The sequence below is a fragment of the Eulemur rufifrons genome, chromosome 3 (genome assembly GCF_041146395.1).
Source record: "Eulemur rufifrons isolate Redbay chromosome 3, OSU_ERuf_1, whole genome shotgun sequence".
NCBI classification, from domain to species: domain Eukaryota; kingdom Metazoa; phylum Chordata; class Mammalia; order Primates; family Lemuridae; genus Eulemur; species Eulemur rufifrons.
The window spans coordinates 31253835-31271014 of record NC_090985.1 but is presented as its reverse complement, the minus strand read 5'-3'; the positions used below and the strand labels follow the sequence as shown (position 1 = coordinate 31271014).

Sequence of the window (17180 nt, the reverse complement as noted above, 5' to 3'; positions counted from 1 at the left end):
TTCCCAGGATCGCTCGCTGGGTAACCTTGGGCGAGCCAGTTGACCTCTTTGGTCCTCAGTTTCCCAGTCTGTGCGTCGGGCAATGCCTTAATAGCGTCGTGGGGCTCCCCAATCGACCCCCGAGCTAGAAGAGATAGCCAGGAACGCGGGAGGAGCCCCAAGACCGCCCCCTCCCCGCGCGTACCCCGCGCGCCCCTGCAGACCAGCGCGCAGCCTGGAGCTGCCCCACGAGGCGGCGCGCGCCACGGCGGTCGGGCGACAGCGCGCAGGCGCGGCGGGGCGGGGCGGGGCACGCGCGGGCGGGGGCGGGGGGGGACGGGCGGCGGGCACAGGGCGCTCGGCGCGGTGGCTCAGAGTGCGCGGGGCGGCGCGCGGCGTGCGGGTCGCGGCTGCAGCTCCGGCTCCGGCGCGGGCTGGCGGGGCTCTCCCGGGGTTGCCTCCGGGTTGCCGAGCGCGCCGCGCTGTCCGGCCTGAGTGCCCGCCTGACCGCGCCGGTCCGCACCCGCTCCTCCTCGGCCCGCGCCCGGAGCGCGGGGGGCCGCCGGCGCTGGGCACTCGGCGGTCACCGGGGATCGGGGCTGAGCGGCCGGTTCCCGCCCCAGTGCCGCTGCCGCCGCCCGGCCGCCCGCCCGGCTTGGCCGCCGCCGCGGCGTCTGGCCTCGGGGTCCGCGCTGCTGGGGGCGCGGGCGGGGTCGGGGGTTGCCGGGCGGCCGCTGCCCGCGCGCCTCGAGTCCGCGTTCCGGGCCCCGGGCGGCCGGCGAGCATGGAGGAGAAGTACCTGCCGGAGCTGATGGCGGAAAAGGACTCCCTGGACCCCTCCTTCACGCACGCTCTGCGGCTGGTGAACCAAGGTGAGGGCGCGCCAGCCGTTAACTGCCGGCCCTCGGCGGTTTGGGGCCAGGGGACGGAGGGTCGGGGACTGGGTGGAAGTGCGGGGGGCTTGGGGGACGCAAGTGTCGGGGCTGACTGGAAGCAGACATCGGGGAGACGGCAGGGTCCTGGGTAGCAATCCGGCGACATTGGATGGGACCTGGGAGGATGTGGGACACCCGGGGGGAAGACCGAGATGCGCATTTGGGGGACTTGGGAAGGAAGGAGAAGGCTGGGGCATAGGGATGAGACTTGAAGGAGACCTTTGGGGACTCAGGGATACCCAGGGGAAACTTCTGGATGGGGGACCGTGAAGATCTGAGGGCTTTGTTGGAGAGGAGATTGAATTATCTCATTGGAGGGGACAGAGGGGGGACTCGGGGAACTAGGGTGTTTGGTTTGTCTAAGGAATTGGAGAAAGAGCTGGAGGAAAAATGGAAGGACTTGAGAGAATCAGATGCAGAAGAGGTGAAGGGAACAGGTGCTTGGATTGTTCTTGAAGTTTGGGGACCTTGGAAGAGGTTTGGGATCAGACCCCAGCACTCAGAGGAGAAGAACCCAGCCGTCCCAGGGGAAGAGCCCAGTTCCTTCTCCCTGCCTCGGTTTCTCCTATGTTCAAGCTCTACGAGCCCCAGCCCTGCAGTCTGCCCTCCTTTGGGGTGGGCGACTCACGACAAGCCTTGCCCGCTGGCCATCGGAAAAGTGAGTGGGGGAGAAGAGACTGGCAAAAAAGCCCTTTTCTTGGCTTGCCTGTGCTCTCTTTGGGAAGCGCTGGGTGGGTGACCCTCATTGGTGGCTGACTTGGGGTTCAGAGCATTGGTGAAGGAGTCTTTGGCATTTTCACATTACTCCAACCAGCTCAGGGTGTGAAAGGTCCTGGGAAGTACTAGACCGCGGGGATAACAGGGGTTTATGGAGGCACCCCACCCAGGACTTACTCCCCTGGCTTGCTTCTCCTCTGGCTTCCTGAATAATCTGCTGAGATGGACGGTAAATTAAGCCTTTCTTCCTGGGAGCAGTTCTCTACTCCTCCTAGATCTGGAATAGTGTTTCAGATGAAGATGGGTTTGGGGGCCGCTGGTCTGTTTTTTCTCTGAGAAATGGCAGAAACATTATCTGCTCAGATCTCTTACCTTTTGCTTGAATCACTTTGTGCAGTGACGGTCTGAGGTTCCCTAGATGAATCGTATCTGCTGCTCTTAATGCTAGCCCTGGCTCTTTTATTGTTGGAAGTGAAAGATGAGGCAGACATATTCTATTTGTATATAGATATCTATATTTTAAAATAACGACCTCTGGTATTCGCCTATTGCAACCAGTTCTTTGGAGTAGGGTGTGTGTGTGTGTTGTCAACTGATGGTGGTGGTGGAGAGACTCTTGCTGTTCCCAAGAATTTGAGCATATTTGAATTGTTGAGCAGAAATAGGTTTACAGAGCTCCCCCATTTTATTTTAATTACGTGCTTATTTTTATTTCTTTAATAAAATAAGCTTCTGAAAAAGTAATGGGCACGCGTTCCTAAATTAAGGAAAAGGAATTTGAGTTTTATTCCCATGCTCTTCTGAACAGTTCTACAGCTAGGTTTGTACTCTCTGCTCTTCATGATTTACATATATCTTTTGTTGCCTGCTGGGCTGTCATCTCTGTGAAAGAAATTTCTTTGTACATTGTGTGAAAACAGTGGCATTAGAAATATTCTGGACTATGGAATCAAGTGCATTTTTCCTAATAAAGAAGACGAATCAAAGTTATGTTGTGCTCAATTAAGGAAGCAGTTTAAAAGTGTAGCGAGTTATTTTAAAAGTCAGAATTGTTTTCTGTGCCATGTTGTCATAGTATTGTGTTGCTAATACATTTAAAATTCTTTTGGTTTCTGTGTTTTTACTAGTGTTAATGACTTGTGGTTACTTGAACAGATTTTTATTGGGGAAATGTTGCCATTTAGTATTTTTTAGATGTTAAACTTGATTACCTTACTTTTCATCAAAAATGAAGTACATTTCTCAACAGTGGAAGGAAGAAAGAGGTGTTACTCGGATGCTTGTATTACTGTTAATTTAGATTACTTCAGCCTAAAATGATTTTCTCTTAAATCACAGGCTGATATCCAGAATGCAGAGCTTTGTCATTTAAAATATTAATTATGCTCTGTTATATAATTCCAAAATTGCAAGTGCCTTTCCAAAACATAGTGTCTTAAATCTGAATTTAAGTGATTGTGAGGAAGCTTTGACTTTAAGTCTGATAACCATCTTGTTATTTGCTGTATGAAAGCTTTTTATTCTTATTTCTCTATCTTTGTGACTATTTGCCTTTAAGGAAACTATTTTTTCAGAGCTCATTCGGAATCTTGGCACTGGAATTGGTATTCCTGCACTAAACTGTACAGAGATGATGGGTCAGCGTTACAAACCTTTATTTTATTGTAGCGTGACACATAATGGCTATATTGTATGGTTAATACATCCCAAGGCTAACAGTATCTTATGTTTGCATAGTATTTGAAAGTTTCCGAGGCACTAGTTTCATCCTCATACTTGTATCCCTTGAGACAGATATTGGTGTCTCCATTTTTCAGGGAGGGAGCTGAGGACCCTAGCTATATAAGCTTATAGGCAGCTGAGGTTTATTTGAACTCAAGTCTTATGTCTCTGAGGCCATTGTTCTTTCTACTTTTGCCTTCCCAAAAAGATGGAATGAAACACTTCTCACATGCTAATTTAAAACCTTGCAAAAATTATAATTAATGTGATTATTTCTGGTTGACTTAAATGTAAGGGAAATAATATGTTTCCTTTAGGAAGACTTATCCTGATTTTTTTTTTTTTAAAGTTTCTTTCATTACTTGTTTTCTTTGAAGAAGCAGACATTCCTGGTAGAGTTATTCTACAGGATTTTAATGGTCAGACCAAGAGGCACTTTTGAATTAAAGCCCTCCTGTGACCAGTATGTAAGCTTAATAATCAACACATTACAATAATGAAACAGTTTATAAATGAGGTATAGTCATTTTTTAAAAATTCAGTATTTGTAAACATTGATCAATTTCCTAGCTGAATTACTTTTTTTCTAATAATCTTTAAGTAAGAACTTGAGCCAGGATGACATCAAGAGGTACACTACTATCTAGTGTAGGTTACTTTTTGCAGACTTGTGTTTTGTGGTGGGCATTAGTTGCTGATTTTATTTTTATTTTCCCAGGATAACCTGTTACCCTTTCCTCAGACCCCCAAATATTGAATTTGTTTCTCTAACAAAAGTAATGGGTCGTGTGTACTTGATGTTAAAACTCAAAGAAAATAGGCTTTGATGCTCTTCCCTCCACCCTCTCCCCAGCCCCCCACTAGTGCCTGTAGGGTGAATTGATATTGCAATTTCTTGCCAGGGAGGTTAATTGGAGATGAAAATAGTGTTGCATATTTTATATTATATTTGCTAGTAAGGAATGTGCTGACTCTTACTAAAAAACATCTTCAGAAATGTCCTGTGTGTTATAATTTAATCCAGCCCTCCGATAGATATTGGTTTGGATGGTTTTCAATCCAAGCCAAGTAACCATTAAATAAGACTATATAACATTATATTTTTAATTATCTGGTATAATGTATGGATTGGTGACTGGTGCACTGCCAAGTTATATTTAGTTGTTGGTTACACGAGAAAGTGGAGCAGAGGATTCAATATTAAGATGGTCTATTTGTGTCCAGATTGATAAAGTTCTTTGTTGGTATTTCAAAATATTTTTCATACTGTATCAATTTCTCACATATCAGGCCTCTTAGCATGACTTAGGATATATGTGGAAGATGCAGATGTATAAAGGGAAGATTATTTCTTTACCCTGTGTGCATCTCTTTGAAACCCACAAAATCTGATGGTTTGAAATTTCATTTTGGGGTACTCCTTTTGGAAAGTATTTCTGATTTGCTTGAATGATGCCAGACCTGTAAAGTGAGAGAGTAAGAATGAGAGTTGCAGAATTATATTTAGGTGAAGTGCCTTGGTGCTGTCGTGTGTAAGTCTCTGCTTCCTCCAGAGGAGGATGTGGTTATTTAGTTTTTAGTTTGTAATTGTTTTTTTTTTGCTTATCACTTTTTTGGTTTGTTTGTATAATGGATGGGATGACTCATAGTTTCAGATAAACCGTTTCTGAGTCCTGTATAGTTTATTATGAATCAAAGTGATGTAGTGATTGTATATTACAATGTTTTGGTATTTAGACATTAGTGATGTGCTTATTGAAAACCTGCTATGCCAGTTATTTGTGCTGGGTCCTAGGGATAGAGAGGAAAGCCACAGTCCCTCTACCCCTGAGAAGCCCTTGCTCTCATCTGGGTAAGTTTGAGAATGAGTTTTAAGTTTATTAGATGGTTTAGATTTCCTGAATCAGCCTAGGGACATTTTCGAGGCACTTTTCTGTGCCAGGTCATGTTTGTAATCTTAGTTCGGGTAACAGCCCAGAGATGGAGAGGTTATTAGCCCAATTTTTCAGTTGTAGAAACCAAGACTCTGACAACTAAAGTGACTTGCCCAAGGTGACATACTAAGAAAATGTCAGAGTGAAGGTTCAAGCCTTGTTCTTTTCCAAGTCTGTTGTTATTTTCACCATGCCATGCTGACCCTCAGAGGTATAAACAGTTATTGGTCAAACTGTCATGGTACAATTAGTTAATGACAGAAGGAGAATGTAAACCTGGGCCTTTAGGTAATGTGCAGTTTCTTATTTTCTCTAGCCTGTGCTAAATTGGAAGATAAATTATAGAGCATCTGTTTTCATACTTCACCCTTCAATCTGCTCTAAGATATCTCCTCTGACCACTTCTCTTTGTCCAAAATGGGTTAGATTGCCCATTTTCTGGTCTCTCACAGCACTGGGTGCTTACCTTTTGGGGTGTGATCTTGTCTGAATCTCTTTGTCTTACCTGGTAGAGCGTGAGCTTCTTGGAAGGCAGGGCCTGGTCTTTCATCTGTGTGTATCTTTAGCACCTAGCATGATTCTTGGCATATGGCCCTTGGGAACTCCAGCCTTCCTTTCAGTGTTATGTTTTAATCATCATACAGGTAGAAGAATTAGAAACTATATTTGGAGTTCAGCAGTCGGTAAAGAGCTTTGCTCCTTAACACTTTAAAGCACCTGAATTGGGGGTGGGGATGAAGTCCCTAACAGCTCTGCATGTATCAGTGGAAGGAGGTTTTGAGTGAAATGCAGTGTTAAGCAGAAGAACATCCCAGTGCTCTTTAAATGTGATAGAACAGTAGGGGTCCTTCTTTAGGAGATAATGAGAAGGATCTGTCAGAATCTGTTTTGAATTAGATGTTTATTTACTTGTATTCTTTCTTGAGGAACTTATTAAGCCAGTGCACTCTAATACAATTAGCTCTCCTTCTCTAAACTCCTAATGCAATTTTCTTATTACAGACTAAAAACAAAATTTTTTTACCTGTAAGCCTTTTTACCTGAAGGAGTTCGTATGCAATCTAGATGCAAAAGGGAAACCAAAGCCAAAGGAACAGTTGAAATTGCAAATTGAATGCCAACATCAACTTTGATATCAAAAGTCCCATTTGGCTGTTGTCGCCAGTCCCACTGAGTGAAGATAGAATGGCTTACATTTTTTACCAAAACAATAGAACTAGAGCGTTCCTTAGCATTAGGGATAATGATTATAATAAAAGCTACCAAATTGAGGGCCTCTTCAGTGCCAGGTGCTTTCTGTGCATTATCTCTCATCCCCACAAGATCTTGCAAGGTAGGTGGTTTCTCTCCCCTGCCTACTTCCTTTGTTTTTTTCCAAATAAGGCCTCAAGAATATAACATAATTCACCCAGTCAAGGTGCACACCTTGTAAGTTAAAATTTCAGGCTGAAATTTTAATCAAGTCTGCAGTGTGTTGATAAGATACTTTAAGAAAAGAGATAAAAGGACAGAACTCAACATTGTTGTTTTTAAATAAAAGTTTCATTATAGCAGAAGCCCCTTAGGAATTTTTACTGGTGATGAATTTTTTAAAAGAGGTTCCTGAAAATGTGTTTTACCAAAAAGGCAAGCTCATTTTTTTTCCTGTGCTCTCTAGCAATATTTTTCAGTCTTCAGTAGGCATCAAGGTAAGGATTTTTAATTATGTATATATTTCAATGGTCAAAGAGAAAATAGAAAAATGTTGTGTATAGGGAGTTCGTGAGTGAAATTCTTGGTAAAGTTCTTTCTCGGAGAGGTGCAGAGCTCCTTGTGTTTTAATACTTTGTTTAACACAGAAACAGTTGGTCCAGAGTATGGTATCAGGGATTTGTAGTCAGTTTACGATATATTTAGAAATTCTCCATTCTCTAAATATAGGGTCAAAGAAGAAAAACAGTGTCAAGAAAATACAAAAATACAGTCCTACTAGTAATGGTTTTGGCTTTCTGGAAGAGTGGAATATGTTTAAATACACTTGCCTTGTAGTTGCTAATGATGATAATAGCTATCATTTATCAGGAGCCTTTTCTGGTTTATATGCTTTGTGTACATTATTTCATTTAATTTTTCTGGCAGTCTTAAAAGAGTAAATCATTTTACCATGTTTTACAGCTGAGAAAACTGTGGTCAGGAAGGTCAAATAATTTGCCCAAGGTCACACTGCTGGTAGGTGGTGAACCAGGATTCAGAGCCTTGTCTGCCCAACTCCAGGACCCTATGCAGTTCACCTATGAGCACCAGGTAGAAGCTTTTGCCGTGTCTGGCTTTCCATGTTTAACTTCTGTGAGGAATTGCTGTTATGCAGCTCTTCAAGTTAAATGCCTGGTATTGGGTGGGTGATCTGGTGAGCAGGGCAGTTGCATACTGTGCAGAGGGACAGGCAGTGTCATGGCAAAATGGCATAGGAACTGTCTGACCAGGGCCAGCGTGGTTAGGCTGGTGGATGGCATTTACTTGGGAAATAGCATTACTTAACAAAGGGACAAGCTGGTGCAGAAAGAGCCATGTGATTAGGGGAGGTGACCACTTCCTAATATGTGGCACTGTGCCAATTACTTAGAGCCCCAGTTTCCCCATCTGTAAAATTGAGGACCTTGTGCCCTTGTAGGGTTGCTGTTTTAGATAGAAGTACAGTGTCTAACACATAATAGGTGCTTAATAAACATTACCTGCTATTTTTGTAGACTGCTGTGAGACAGATGAGTGCCTATTGGCATAACTTTCCAAACATAAAGGGTATAGTAATAATTTAATACATAAATCATGTAGCTTCATTTTTTAGGGTAATTTTATGTTATTAGAATGATTTTAGTTTTCCAACCCTGGAAATATTGAAGGAGAAATTCATTCTTTAGGAAGCTTCTTTCATTAATATCATGTCCAAAATTAGCAGCAGCTCTGATTGATTTTTATTATGCTATTCAAGATACAGCACCTGAAGCTTAAATTAACAAATGAAGCTTCCATAAACAGTTTTATGACTGCACATCTTAAAGCACGTCTGGACACTCAGCAGCCTCTCTCCACAAGCACAAGATATCTTGCTCTGAATTGGTAAGCTGTAAATTTCCATAATTTTTCACATTTCCATAATTTTTCACCAATCAGCCCCTGCTGCTATTTTAAGGATTTTAAAAGGTGTTCTAGCATATCATTGATGTTCTTCCTTGATATGATAAAGGGCATGAATACGTGAGATTACTCTTCTTGATCTTTCTTTTAGCTATAAATCTTACACTTGGGGTCACTGTTGGTTCGAGCTCCTATGGAGAAATTGTAATGAAGAGGAGAAGGGGCAGTTTTCATTTTCATCATTTTTCCTTGTTCTTCTCCTTCTGTATTTATACCACTTGTGCTCTGCTTTTCCTCCACTAGATGGCGCTCCACATAGCTAGGTTACCCTCTTTGTCCACACTGGTAGCTACTTCTGAACTGAAATGAGTTGATCAACAAACTTGCATTGCATTGCTTTTGATTTTCATGCACTGGTATCACTTTTTCATATTTCTAATATCTTAGGAAGCACACTTTCTAATCAGTATTTCATAAAACCATAACTTGTTTTTATTTTGTAGCCACCATTTCTTGAGTGCCTCAGCTGTGTCCCATACTGTTGCTAGGTTCCTTTACACACATTTCTTCGTTTAATCCTGGCGACTGCCATGTGAATTTAGTTTTGTTGTTCTCATTCTACAGGTAAAGAAATGGAGGTTAGAGGGATTTATAACTTGTTCCAGGTCATGCAGCTAACATACAGAGATCATTGTGCATTAAAGAAAAAATATTCTGAAAGTATTGAATTGAAAGCTTTTTCAAAGAAAGTGTTAGGTTAGTCTGACTTATGGCTACTGGCCATTATAGTCTGTTACTTTGGGGAAGGGGCTTATAGTCCTCATAGTTAATTTTCATTGGAGTATATAACTCAAATTCTTTGATTTGTATAAGGAAGTGAATAGTAGTAACAAAAGGTTTGTCAGTTGGTGTGGAAATTCCTGCTTCCTCTTGCCTTCTGTTGTCTGACTTGAGTGGGCTGGGGGACTCCATCAGTACCAGGTATAAGACATAGGAAGAATGATTCCATTTTAAGTAATTTTTAGCAGGGCTGAATACTGTATGAGAGTCCTCAGGACTTTAAAAATTTATACTGTTGAAGTTTCTTCCATTTTATTCAGACATTCAGCAAACATTTGTTGAACTGCTAAATTGTACTGTGTGTTCTGGACCATGACTTTACCTCTCTGGGCCTTGGACCCCTCATTCATCTGCACATGGCAGTGTTGCCACCCCTGTGGTCATTAACATGAAATGACAGTGGTTTCATATTTGTTTAGTTTTACTCTAAATCTTTAAAATGAGAATCTAATTATTGTATCAGAGATTATTACACATTTATATATTTCTATTCCTCCTGTATTATCTTTTATATCTGAATTCTGTACCTCAGCTCTTGGTTATCTGTCAGTGCAGTGGATTATCTGCCACTGCACTGGTAGATAATTTTTTTTTGAAGACTGGCTTCTACCACCTGTGCCTCTTCTGTCCTTGCTTTCAGTGTGGGTGTGCAGAGAAAATACAAACACAAGTAAAACACTTAGAAAAATCCCTCTCACCTTTGTTTGCCTACCCTGTGTACACTTACAGTTAATTGAAAATGGTACTGAAATCAGACCGTCTGGTGAAAAAGAGTAGTTAAGAACTTAGACAAACTTGGGTTCACATCTCAGCTCTGCCAGTTCTTTGTATTGTGACCTCAGATACATTAAACCTTCTCAGCCTCAGTTCCATGCCTGCAAAATGTTGATTAAAAAAAAAAACTAAATCTGCTTCGGAGTTTTTGTGGGGTTTAAAGGAGATACGTGTGAAGAGTTATTTAGTGTCATGCCTGGCATATAATACGTACAGGGTAAATAGTTGCTGCTGCCATTGTCATCATCATTATATCATCACCATATTTTATCTAATAATTTGTAATCCAGTGGGAGAGATAAACATGTAGACAGAACAATTTTAAGAATATGTTAAGTGCTGTGATAGAAGAATGCATGGAGGTTTGGGGGGCTAGAGAATGACATCTAGCTTACCTCAGGACCAGGATTGGCTTTCTAGAGGAGTCTTGTTCAAGGAGGTATTAGCCGGATACAGAAATCATTGCAAGGCAGGGGACACAACTTGGGCAATGATACATAACTTGTTTGGCTCCTGCAGATTATTAATTCCATCTCCTGTATGTTTTCGTAACATCTTCATATTCCTACATGCCAGACAAACTTGGGTTCTGACAAGTATTGTGGTTATTTGTTTATCTGCCTCCTCTTTTCCTCCACCCTCCCATTTTTAAGACCTTTATTTCTTCTTGGCATTAAAAAATTTATTTGGAAACAATTTTAAACTTACAGAAGAGTTAAAAGAATAGTGCTATGAACCCCTGTATACCTGTTTGCCTAGATTCACCAATTAAAATTTTGTCACATTTGCTTTGTTATTCTAAGTATACTTGTATTTTCGTGAGTCATTTGAGACTAAGGTACACGTATTTTGACACTTTACCCTTAAACACTTAAATGCCTTGGCACATATTTCCTAAAAATAAAGGCCTTCTCTTTTATAACTGCAGTACAATGATCAGCATTGGGAAATTTAACAGTGATACAGTACTGTTATCTAATCTACAGTTCATATGCTAATTTTGCTTGTTCTGGTTTTGTCTTTTATAGGATCCAATTCAAGATCACACATTGCATTTAGTTGTCAAGTGTCTTTAGTATGTTAGCTCGGAGTAGCTCCTCCGCCTCCCGTTGCCTTTCATGATAGGTGTTTTTGAAAATTATTATAAGCCAGGTTTTTGTAGAATGTCCCTCAATTTAGGTTGTCTGATGTTTCCTTAAAATTAGATTCATATTATGTACTTGTTTGGCAGGAATGCCACTGAGGTAATGATGTGTCCTTCTTAGTCTGTCATACCAGGGGCACATAATGTCAATGTCACTTTATCCCATTTTGGTGATGTTAAGTTTGCTCACTTAGTTAAAGTGGTTCCAGTTTTCTTCACTGTAAAAAGAGAGAAAATAGCTTTTCCTTTTGTGGGGAGATACTTTGGGATTATGTAAATAATCTTCTTTTTCATTAAACTCTCACAAATTTTGGCATCCGTTAATGTTTCTTACCTGAATTATTGCTATGATGGTTGTAAATTAGTAATTTTCTAGCTCAGTCATTCCATCTACACGTCTTGGCTGGTATTCTACTGAAAAGGAACTTCCCCTCGCCTCCCCTTCCCATCCCTCTCTCCCTTCTCTCTATCTTATCTATCTTACCTGTGTTATTAATATAAATTTATGGATTTTTCTTTAATTCAGTGGGCTATAATCCTTTACTGTCACTGTATAAATTGAAGCTCAAATTGTCCCAGGGTTGGCTTGGTGGCCCTTTGCCCTGGCTCCTGCATCCTTTTGACAGGATCATCCTATATGTTTTTTGAGGTGTATATTCTCTTTCTTTCTAACAGGCTCATCTTGTACTTGCTGTGCCCTATTGCTGGAATCAGCCATTTCTTCCAAGATGTCCTGGTTTCTTTTAGTGTGGAATGCTATTTAGAAACCAAGATCTGGGTTGCTGTATGTCATTACTTGTCGGCCCTTTCCTCAGACAGCTGGGCGATAGATAGGTGTCTTTGGCTGTATCTTCATTGTCTATTTGAAATGGTAAGCCTAGGACCAGCAAACTTTTTCTGTAAAAGCCAAAGAAGAAATATTATCTGAGATGTGCATTCTACTCAACCTCTGCTATTGTAGCAGAAAGCAGCCATAGATGGGATACAAATGAATGAGAATGGTTGTGGTCCAATAAAACTTTATAAAAACAGGCAGTGTGCTGGATTTGGCCATGGGCTGTAATCTGTCTACCCCTCCTTGCTCTCAGTTTAGAGATTCGGGACCAGGTTTTATTACCAATATGGTAAAAAATTAATTCTTTTTGTACCAATGCCATCCACTATAGGGGCAGGATAGGGGCACTAAGAGTTGTTTCATGAATGAATTAATGATAATTGTGGGCTGACTGAGCACAGTGGCTTATACCTGTTATCCCAACACTTTTGAAGGCTGAGGCAGGAGGATTGCTTGAGGTCGGGAGTTCGAGGTTTCAGTGAGCTGTGCTGATCATGCCCCTGCACTCTGGTTTTTGTGACCGAGTGAGAGACCCTGTCTCAAAAAAGAAAGTATGATAATTGTGGGCTGTTTCTATTGCAGACCATTCATTTCTCTCATAGGGATCTTTTGGACATCAATGTCTTGTGATTTATCAATTTGTTGTGGTCTTTGTTTGTAAGATGGGTGTCTTTTTAAAACATAATATGCAAAGTAATACTGAGAAAATTAATTTTATATACTCGTGAGGATATTTTTCTTGTCATGATAAAATAGTTACCTTTTTCTTAATAAAAGCATATCTTAAGGCAGAGCCATACCTGCAGGCATTAGCACGTGGCCCCTGCTGTGATCTAGCATTACTCGCATTCCACATAGTCTCAGCTGAAATGCAAGGCTACAGCACCAATCAATTGGGTGAAAAATTTCAAAATTATACTCCTTTTATTATCTCAGAATAGATTTGTTTCTTCACAGTTTTTTAATGTAATTTATTGCTCTAATTTATTCAAAAAAGGACTTTATTACAGCGGTGACAAATGGATTTTATCAGGGAGTGATCCCATTCTCAGAGAAAAGTGTGTCATTAGGAAAGACCACCTATTGTTGATGCACAGTGACTGCCATCATGGTGATGTTTGACACTGGAAAAGAAACCAAGCACCAGAGTACATCGCAGCCAGTATCAATAGCTTGCACATAAAGATGCAAATTCAATCAATTTAAAATGTCTCTGCTGGCTCTAAAATAAATCAGACTTTTAATTATTGCTTACATTTTTTTAAATTTCAGGAGTTCAACAGTCAATTTTAAACTTGGTGAGCTGTTTTTCTGTTTTTCAGCAGGCCATCTTGTCTATTAGAAGCAGCATGAAGTTTTGGCGAATCTTTTCTCTTGAATCCAAACGAGTGATTTTAAAGTTCCAGACCACAAAACAGTTTCTGGTTCTGTGGCGTGTCCTGGTGTGGTGATGAAGGGGAAACTGAGCAGGCTTCCTGCCCCTACTTGGCTTTTATATTCTAGGTCTGGAGGTTCCTTATACGATTTTGATTTGTTGAATATGTTTTACTGTTTTGTGTTTTGTTGTTGTTTTCATATGAAATGTACCAAGAAAATTATTCTTTAGTGTTTGTCTCTCTCAGAGACCCGTGGATAAAGGATTTTCTCCTTTTTGACATACTGGCCCTCATTTGGTATACCATCAATTCAGAACAAATAGGAAACGATAATTCCCTGCCCTGTATTTACACAGTTTACAATAACTTCGAAGAATAAGGGGACAAGAATAAAAAGTCGTGTAACTTAATAGCCATTCATTGTATTCTGGATTGTATTTTTCTAGTTCCTTTTTTTCCTCCCTCAGTCGGGATTTTGCTCATTAAGTAGTAAATAAGTGTGTTACCTTTGGTAATAATAAGCTCCAAGAGCTTCACTTTGTTCATGTATGAAATTGTCATGCGAGAACCTGTAAAGTACCTGGCATATTGTTAGGTACTCAGAAGTTAGTCACCTCTTTTTCCAAAGTTTATTTGGCTCCCAGGACACATTTCCTTGGTTTCCTCCTTTATGGAGCCCAGCACAGAATACTAGACACAGAGTTAATCTTCATTATGTACTTCTGAAATATTTACTTAGAGGAGCAAGTGTGCATTCTTGGCTCACCTGTCTTTGGTAGAGCACCATATTACTTCCAAGAAAGGATTCATAGCAGAAAGTTTTTTAGGTTTGGAGAGTGAGCATTAAGGCAAGAGAGTAGCATAATCTACTATTTCGACTTCCGACTTTTAGACTCTTGCAGGAAATCACTGTTTAGACTTCTGGTGGAAACACCTTTAAGAGCAGACTGGTAGGGTGTATATTTTTCCACAGTCTTTCCTCCTGGACCAGAGGAGTGTTCAGTTCTTATTCCTCCATTATTCAGAGTAATGATCACGTGCTTAGGCTGGGCTAAGTGCTGGGACACAGAGCTAGCTAATACTTTATCCCTGCTTAAAGACTTTTCAGCTCAGTGGGGAAGCAGCCAAATTAAAAGACATTTATATTGTAGGGTGGTAAGTGGTGTAATAAAGACAAGCACACTGTACTATGGCACTGCATAGGAGCGGTATGTTATCCCGATTGGGAGAGGGAACAGGGACTTATGTGTGACTCTTGATGTAGTAGTAGAAGCATCCTGGGCTCCAGAGTATGACGTAACTGTGACATAAGTTAACATCTCGGAGCCTCTTTGCTCAGTATTAAAACCATGTCATCTCTGAAGACTGTAGGGCTCTTTGTCTGGCATATAGTGTGCATCAAATGAGTTCCTGTTCTTCTCTCTCTCTCTTTGTATTCCCGGAACCTAGTTCAGTGCCTTCCTCTGTGCAGCCAGCATTGCGTTTATCACACTTAGAACATAGTGATTTGTTGGGAGTTGTTTCTCTCATGAGAATCCAAGTGCCTAACAGGCAGGGAATCTGACTTAGGGTCTTTGATTCCTTTTCTACTGCTCAGCACGGTGCCTGGGAGATAGTGGGCACTCAGTAAATGTTTGTAGAGCGAATTGCCAATTGGTCTCAGCTTCTTCATTATGGATTAGGGCAGTGAATTCACTCTCTCAGGATACTTTGGTGAAGGAAGATTGAAAAAGAGTGTTTTTCCTTTATTTGAGTTTTCAGCGACTGATTTTGAGGTGAGATCTGCCGTTTTTCAGCCAAATGTGCCGGGTGGTCCTTGTTATGGCACTAGCTTTGGGTCTAGGACTTATAGCTTGTGGGGAGGACCACTTTGCCACTTAAGAGTTATTGGACCCGGGCACATATTTTCACCTCTCCAAACTCCAGTGTCTTAGTTTGTCAAACAGGCCCGGTGCTACCTGCCTGACTCACTGTGATGATTCAGTGATATGCATCGAGAATGTGTATCGCTAGACTCCAGGCTCCTGAGAGCTGGGGCTTTTATTCCCTGCTGAGCCTCCAGTGCTCCGTACTGTGCCTAACATACAGTAGACACTCAGTATTTGTTGAATGAGTGATGTATGTGAAAACACTTCCTAGCGGTCTGTTTGGAGCGTAAGGGAAAGCAGGAATGTGTTGGGTGGGAATTGGGTAAGAGGCATAGGCAGGGACTAGAACATGAAGGGCCTTACACATGGCTAACGAGTATGGATGTATTTTAAGGTTCTGGAACACAGTAGAAGGATGGACTGCAGGCGAATGCCATGGTCAGCTCTGTGTTTTAGAAAGATCATTTGGGTAACTGAACCATGCTGGTTGAAATGTTTTTGAATTGTGTGAGTTCAGAATTACATGTGGTCTTTCTGGACTTAAACTTTCACTAAAAATGCACTGCCTGTATTTGAAGCCCTGATTGAGGATGAGATCATCCAGGGAGTGTGTGGGATCTGCAGGGAAAAGGACAAAGGAAGGAATCCTTGTGGCCCTGTCCACATTGAAGTGTTGGGCGAAGGAAAAGAAACCCTCAGTTGTTTCCTTTTCTTATTTAAGGTGACTAACTTCAGAAAGAGGGTGGAATCCTATCAGTGTAAATTACACTTAAAAATGTTTATTTGAAAACCTTTTTTTTTTTTTTCAGGTGATGCATTTCTTTTCAAGTAGGAATCTTAAAATTTGTTACTGCTGCAAGCAGTGCTTACTGGTATGCTTCTTGAACCCTAAGCTGATAAGAATTTGGAAGAGAGCGCTTTAGTACGGAGAGCTTAGGCAGTGTGATAGAATAGTCAGTTTCTCGCAGGCTCATCTGTTGCGAATGTTAATGGCTGCAGAGCTTCTCTTCATCAGAGACCACACGTTTTCCAAATTGACTTTGAGTTGGTTTACACTTTCCCAGTAGACTTTAAATTTAAATGACGTAGCTTTATGGCTTCCAATCCTCACCAGCATGTTGAAGTTCCTGCTTTTATTCTGAGTGTTTTCAGTTAGCCTTGCTACATCATCGATAGCGCTAGCGCCCAGACCTTCATATTGTTGCATGTAAATCCTGCTGCCTAATGAGTGCCTGTGTCATGCTTCTGGGGTTCCTTGAGGCTGTATGTAGAGTGCAGAGACAACATTCTAGGCAGGTATACACTTTTCATTATCAATGAACCTCAGCCACACCGAACCTTTGACCTCTGAACTGCAGCAGATTTTTTTCTCTAGCTCTTTTCGTTAGGACTTTGGGTAAGAGCAGACCCACTTGTCTGCCTTTCTCTTGGGTTGCATGCTAGTTCTTTTTTATTTTCTTGAGTGGGGGTTAGGAGCTCATCCAAAATAGGAAGAGCTCAGTGGCTTTTTTATTGCAACAGCTACATGATAAAAATGGTCCAAAAAAGGAGACGTCCAGGAGAAAAGCCCAGAAAACACCACCTATCCCTCAATTAGAAGACAGCTTTTTAACCTCTTGCCTGCTCCCACATGGAAGTTCCACCTCTGGTGCTCTGGCCCAGTTTGGTGTCCCAGAGGAGTCCATTAGAATGGCCATGTTCTTTCTCACTGGTGGTGATGTTACAGTTGTGGGGGAGGAGCAGGGACCCTTGTTATCCTCTAGAGACATGAGTATGTCACTGACATTTTTCCGGGTCCTTTGCCCGCAGACCATGCTCTGTCAGTTCATAGCTCACCGTCTCATTTAATTTACTTTAAATTTGTCAGTTTATACTTTAATAACCTTTAAAGGACCCCTTTCCAGAATAATTTTGCCATCAGTTTGAAAAATAGCACAAATAA

At 41.5% G+C, this 17180-nt stretch overlaps 1 protein-coding gene across 1 annotated transcript in view; it reads left to right on the top strand.

Annotated features, from left to right (window-relative positions):
* Positions 1-352: 352 nt before the first annotated feature.
* Positions 353-17180, top strand: part of KHDRBS3 (KH RNA binding domain containing, signal transduction associated 3) — a 164690-nt gene continuing 147862 nt past the window's right edge. Inside the window, exon 1 of the mRNA XM_069465958.1 lies at positions 353-851. Coding sequence (XP_069322059.1) covers positions 764-851 — 88 coding nt within the window. The 5' untranslated portion in view covers positions 353-763. The remainder of the gene's footprint in view (positions 852-17180) is intronic.